At 44.5% G+C, this 6,891-nt stretch overlaps 1 protein-coding gene across 6 annotated transcripts in view; it reads right to left on the bottom strand.

Moving 5' to 3' along the window:
* Nucleotides 1-1,574: 1,574 nt before the first annotated feature.
* CNTLN (centlein) overlaps nt 1,575-6,891 on the bottom strand; it is a 294,237-nt gene continuing 288,920 nt past the window's right edge. For 2 of the 6 annotated variants that reach the window (XM_075559961.1, XM_075559964.1), the window contains exon 26: nt 1,576-2,891. In XM_075559961.1, coding sequence (XP_075416076.1) covers nt 2,790-2,891 — 102 coding nt within the window. In that variant the 3' untranslated portion in view covers nt 1,576-2,789. Of the gene's footprint in view, nt 2,892-6,891 lie in introns of all 6 variants that reach the window. The other 4 variants (XM_075559966.1, XM_075559963.1, XM_075559962.1 and 1 more) reach the window with 3 other exon arrangements.

The following is a 6,891-nucleotide window of genomic DNA, read 5'->3' as shown; positions in this document are numbered from 1 at the left end:
GGGGGGGGGGGGGGCACTTAAGGGCTGGACTGAGGAGGGCGGAGCTGGGCAGGACCTGCCGTTTCCTGCTGAGTAGAAAAAAATCAACATTTAAAAACAAAACATGTGTTTGTATCCCGTTAAAGGAAAAGCTAACCCAGTTCTTTGTGTTAAAAAGGAAACCATGGATTTGATGAAAGCTTTTATGTCACAGGCAAGAAAATTATTACTCTTCATTCGATTGTGTTCTGGGAAATTTTTCACATACATTGTGTGCTCGTACCAAAGGCAGTTTTAATTCTGTGCAGGGATTTAAAATAGCAACTTTGTCTGCTCATCTCACAAGCCCTCCTGAACGTGGGCTCTCAACCAGGTGAAGGGCTTCCTTGATGTTCTCGGGTACTTGTCTCATCTGTCGGGCTTTGCAGCTACTGGCGGAGCCCAGAGGCTTTCCTTCGGAGGCTACAAAGACCCGCAGAGTAATAGTCAAGGACCATTTGGTGTATCGTGCCAAGGACTATTTGGTCTATCGTGACCGAGCTGAAAGTGCGGCCACGCCTGTCAGTTTGTGGGGCTGCGACGGCTCCTTGCTGTGGTGATTAAGCACGAAGCCACCAGATTTCAAATCGTGAGCCCAGCAGGGCCTCCTGTGGCGGTCAGGTTTTAGTAGAAGCCCTAGATTCAGACAGACTTGGAAGAGAGGCCTACTGGTCTACTTCTGGAAATTCCTCAACATGAAGATCATAGGGAGCACAGAAGGTCCACCTTGCTTGCTTTGGACTGGTCACCAGTGTGGGTGGGCCTGCAGGAGAACATGGTATGGTGTCACATCTGTGTGCATGTCTGCTGCTTGGTGCCACATGCCTTCTGTGTACCCCCTCCAGTCCTCCTCTCACATGCGTCCATTGGCTGACGGGAGTCCCACGGGAGGGGTCAGTACCATCGCCCCTAACTACAGTCTTTGGTTTCATCCTATTCCCAGAGTTCCCTTTGACATGCAACGTGTTGATGGGTCCCACGCACCAGGGCTTGGATAGCTTGGTGTGGGAGGGGACATTATTTGGTCTACCGTGCATTCTTTTTTGTACTATCCTTGGTTTGGGTATCAGTATGATATTGTGCAGTTCCATTACAGTTACATGTCATTCCTCCCCTGTCACTTGAGAACGTGATGAGTTCTCAGTCAGGCAATGATGGTGCTCCCTTATTCTTTTGTGCGCGGCTGTGGGGCCACTGCACACGCTCAACCCAATGCCAGTCAATCCAGGAGCCAAGTGATCCCAACAGCCCTGGCCTCAAGGATGTGGGATGGCCTTCTTCTTCTTGGTTGGTTGAGGTGGGATGAGAATGCACAGCAAGGCTTTTGAGGCCGAATGGAGACACGGTGGCAGCACCCAGCATGTTTGCAACTGTGCCACCGTCGCTGGCACAGCGGTGGTGAGGGCACCTCCAAGGGCCGGGTGTCTCCGTCGCACCAACAGACTGCCCCATAGCAACACGCAATAAACAAGCCTGGCTTGTTCCATAACGGAGTTTATTTATGGACACTGAAATCCGAATTTCATAAAAACCTCACAAGCCACAAGGTCATACTTTTCTGAACGGTTTCAACCACTTAATACTGTAAACCACCTAATACTGTAAAAACATGCTTATCTTGTGGTCTGTGTTGGTCCTGTGGGTTTCTCTGAGTCAAATTGATTTGATGGCAGCAGGTATTTTATGTCTGGCTTGTCTTCATCTTAGAGCCTTCTATAAGTTGGGCAGGGAGAGAAAATACACACATAAGCAAGTAAGTGAACAGCACAGTCATCTAGAAAGCTGTATTTCACAAAGGAAAGTCAGGTGGTCAGGGAGTGCATCGCTGAAGGGAACGTGTGAGCTGACCCTGAGTGAGGTGGAATCATCATCTCTGGGGGAAGTTGACGGCAGAGCATTCTAGACAGAGGGTTCTGGAAAGGACAAAGACTGGAGGCGGGAATAAGCTTGATGAATTGGACTGAAAAGGCGGCAGATGGGGCAGGAACATCGTGAAGGGGACAAGGGAGGCGTGAAGGTGGAAGAGCATGTCCCAGGTGTGTGACCCTACTTGGTCTACGTGAGCTCCAGCTGACCAGGTAGGAGTGCATTTAGTTCAAACTGACCCTTCCACTCTGGGCTAATAGCCCCTCACTAATTCACATGGCCGCACAAAGTATTGAGAATCAAAGAGAGAAAATGCTTTTATTTTTATTGAATAGTTGTAGGAAAATAATCCAGTATACCAATGGGAACAGATAAATTGGACCACAGTTTTATTCAGTGCTCTGCCTTAAATTACGATGCTTCATTTTACGTTTTTTGTTTTTTCATGTGAATATGCCTTTTGAGGGTCATTCCAGGTGACTGCATGTAAAACGTGTAGTGTCTTGGTAAAAGGTACAACATTGAACCCTAAGTTTTGCTGGGTTTCCTTCTCCCTTAGTCAGACTCCGACCAGTCTGGGCACCAAGCTTGTCCGAGCATCGTCTAATGGCCCGGAAGGAAAATAATTTTTAAGTTTGCATTGATTTGTGGCGGTATTTGTATTTGACAATCAAATGCTACACTCTTTCCTTTTAAGTGGCTCTACACTTAATTAGTTTCACTTGTTCAGCAATTAATTAGTTTCAGAGCCTCCTTATTTTGGTATTGAACCTGCCTATTGATGGCCGGAGCAAACACTGTATTGGAATTACAATGCTTGCTTCTCCGGTCACGTGATGTTAAAAAGTCTGCACATTTTTAAAAGTTCTCGCATTTGGGAAAAATTAAAAAGTCCTGTTGTAATATCATCTAGATTCTTTCATAATTGTGAAATACTCTTCAATCAGCTCCCTCTTCCTGTTTATTTTCTCCAGCACGGCTTCTAGTAAATATGAGGCAAAGGGCAGCTGTAAGAAAACATAGAAAGAAAACAATCATCAAAACTCGCTCCTCTTCATTCAAAAGCAGCATCATTAAACATCAGAATGCGGCGGTCTGCAGCCGTGCGCCTGTGATGGCCGCCCACTTGATCTCTTTTCAGACTGATCTTGCTGGTTAGTGTGGGCAATTTTGTCCTTTATAATAAAAATGATAAAAGAGCAGAAGTCAAATGAAAAAGATAAACGCCTTATTGAACAATTCATGGTTTACTGACCATGTTAATGATGTAATCTGCAATACAAGCGGCTCAGCCATTTATCTTCAATCAGCTGATCAATAGCAGGTTACAGTCCTCTCTGGGGTGCACCGGCCCCCAGAAGTAGAACCGAATGTTCATCGCTCACAAAAGAATGAGAACTATCAATATACTTGTCTGTTTTGGGGCTGAATATCTCAAGAGCTGCATGGTAAAATTTCAGAGGAAAAAAATGGTCAAAGTATGCCTATTGATTAAGTGGTTAGAGAAAGTTTGTTTGGCATATCAAAGTATAATACACATGTTGCAAACTGCTGAGTATATGAAATGCAGAGTACATTTTAAAATTTCATAATTTATATAAGTCTGCCGGTCAACTTTGTTTGTTCCCTCTGCCTCAATGGATGCCTGCGGCGCCCCTGCCCATCAGGTATCACGAGGAGCTGCAGGGAGAGGAGAACTGGACATGTTTCTGAGTCGCCCCAGCACCATCCCAGCTTCCCTTCCGTTCTATTTCCCAACTCGCTGGTCTCTCATTCAAGAGGTAGCTCATAATTTCTAGGAATCATGTGATTTCTTGCCCCCTTGATTGATTCAGAAACAGTGACTCTTGATGTCTGACTCTTAAGCGTGCCTGTCACGCTGCTCCGACAGGGAAGGGGCACCAGGCCCTTCTTGTGTGAACATGGACACAACAAGTATCACTGGCCAGCTCCTGGTTCACACCACAGCCCGGGCCCTGGCTGTGACTTGCTGACTATTATCAGCCAGCCTCCAAGAATGGTTCTGTTCTCAGTTACACTGGGCAAGACGGAGAAGCCCTGGCGGTGGTGAATGGTCAGGGCAGAGAACACAGCTCATTTGGACCAGGAGATGGAGAGAGAGAGAGAGAGAGAGAGAGAGAGAGAGAGAGAGAGAGAGAGAGAGAGAGAGAGAGAGAGAGAGAGAGAGAGAGAGAGAGAGAGACCTAAGCTGGTCCACAGGAAGTGCCTCAGATCTTTAAAGAGCTTCCTGTATTCAGTTACTTCTTCCCCTTCAGGCAGTCTGAGGTCATGTCTACTCCCCCAAAGCACAGAGCTTCACTTAATTTGTCTTCCCACCAAAGAAAGCATATCCCCACCAACATACTAATTTCTTCAACCCTAAGAGGCCTGATCCTGCTGTTGAGTGAGCGTTGAACTGTTAACGACAAGGTCAGCGGTTTGAACCCAGCAGCAGCTCCTTGGGACAAAGATGAGGCTTCCGCTCCCAGAAAGATTTACATACAGCCTCAGAACCCAATTCAGGGAGGGGCCGGGCTCTATGAGTCCAACTCAACTCCATGGGAGCGACACAGTTGAATATAAGACACACACATTAACTAAAAAATAGCTTTCGGGCGGTAGACAGGGACCCTGACCAGATTGAGTAAACACATCAACTGCAAATACATTCCAATTTCGAAAATATGGAAGAAACACACCTGAGACTCAAAGGAAAAGGATGTCAGTCTCTGTGCTTGGAAACAATGACCCTGAGTGAACCCTTACCTGATGGTCAGACCAGTGTGCGGACGCACCAAGTTCAGAGCTCCTTCATTTTAGAGTCTCCGAGAGACTTCAGGGCGCCAACAGGCTCTCTGCGGACAATGTAAGATCCCATGTTTCTCATCTCACTTGTCCACCCTGTTCTTCTGCATTTAACTAGGAGCCCATGGGGCTGCTGGCATATATGTCATATAGTTAATAATTAATACAAGAAATGTACAACTTAATATATAATAGGTGACCAGGCCACAATGAACTGACAATGATTTCTTTTTTTTTTTTTTGCAAATCATCTTTTCAAGTTAAAATTGGAAGCTGCCCTGACTATCTTCTCATCTGAATGATTTCGGCATGTTCCCTCTAGATCAGTGGTTCTCAACCTGTGAGTCGAGACCCCTTGGGGGGGGAGGTCAAACGACCCTTTCACAGGGGCTGCCTGATTCATAGCAGTAGCAAAATGACAGTTGTGAAGTAGCCACAAAAATAATTTTATGATTGGGGGGAAGTCACCACCACACGAGGCGTTAGGAAGGTTGAGAACAGCTGTGGTGGAGGATGCTGCCTCAAGGATGTGGAAAAAGTGGCCCATCCTTTCACCACACCACAGCAGCGCCCTCTTTTGTTCTTCCATGAGCAGTTGAAGACGATCCCATGACCCCTTTCATTTTAAACCAGCATTCCCATATCCTGCAGGTTAGTCTGATTCCTTAATTTTAATTCAACTTTTCTATGTGTTTCTTTCTTATAAATGTTTAGGTTTTTCTATAAATCTGGCACTTCACAAAACTACTTGTTAACATTTAAGGATTAATTATATTTAAGGAATTTTGTAACAGAAAACTGATATAATTTTATAACAAAATAATGACATGAATGGAGAGGAAGACCAAGCAAAAACCAGAATGTACAAACTCTTGAATAAAGATATTGTTCTATGCTTTCAGACAAATACAATAACATAAACTAATTGCTCACTAAAATATTTTAGATAAATAAAATATTTTATAAATTTTTCCTGCTTTAGGATAAATGCAATACACATTCAAGTAATGAATGCACTAATAGCCGTAGTTTAGAAAATGGCCTCATTTACCAAGTTCATACTACTCAGTTAGTAAGCACTGTTCACCGATTGTATGCATGTAATTTTGTGCACATTCTAGGGTGAATTAAACAAAAATTTATCTTTCTGCTAAGGGTGGAGGATACGATTTTCAAGCTAAGCATTTTGGCGTTAAGAGTTATTACTGAGATCACTTACAGATGACTCCTGAGTCTTATGAACTGTAGCTAACTTGAAGGCTTAAGGGCACATAGCGTAATCTTTGAAGAGTGGCGGGAGAGCTTCAAAATCACATACCACCACGTGACAGCAACTCTGCATACTGCTGTGGGCTGGATGGAGTAAGGATGGCAATGACTTCAAATGGGATGTACTTTCATCCCTTAAAAAATTCACACGATCTCATTATTCACTGCATTTTTTTTTTACTGAAAGATAGTAGAAAGACCAGATGCTGTGAACTTGTTGCGACTTTGCAGTCTACAATGGGCTCATGTTTAGGTAACAGGGCCGTTTAGAGACCACTGCATTCTCAGTAGGTGCATTCACGGAATGAACTTTAAACACGTGCGGTGGAAAATCAAAAGGATGGCTGTGAGTCCACCCAGAGGCCCATGAATGAAAGATCTGATGACGTGCTTGTGAAATCACAGTTCTAGTCTGATACACATTGATTGGCTCACCATGACTTGGAATCCAATGGCAGGTGACTACAGACATCCTAGGAGCTAGCGCTGAACTCTTCTCCAGAAGACCCTGATAGAAAGCATACAGCTGCCTATTTCTGAAGCTGAACTGAATGACAACCTGCTAGGCAAAGCAGAGGTGCATTCTTTTTTTAAAAATTTTATTGGGGGCTCGTACAATTCTTATCACAATCTATACATCCATCCACTATGTCAAGCACATTTGTACATTTGTTGCCATCATCATTCTCAAAATATTTGCTTTCTACTTGAACCCTTAATATCAACTCCTCACTTTTCCCCCTCCCTCATGAACCCTTCATAATTAATAAATTATTATTTTGTCATGTCTTACACTGTCTGATGCCCACTTTTCTGTTGTCCATCCCCCAGGGAGGAGGTTATATGTCGATCCTTGTCATTGGTTCCCCCTCTCTACCCCACCTTCCCTCCACCTTCCAGGTCTCACCATTCTCACCACTGGTCCTGAAGGGG

The sequence above is a fragment of the Tenrec ecaudatus genome, chromosome 10, assembly GCF_050624435.1.
Source record: "Tenrec ecaudatus isolate mTenEca1 chromosome 10, mTenEca1.hap1, whole genome shotgun sequence".
Lineage (NCBI taxonomy): Eukaryota > Metazoa > Chordata > Mammalia > Afrosoricida > Tenrecidae > Tenrec > Tenrec ecaudatus.
Note: the sequence above shows the minus strand (reverse complement) of the source record. Positions and strands in the feature narration are given on the sequence as shown.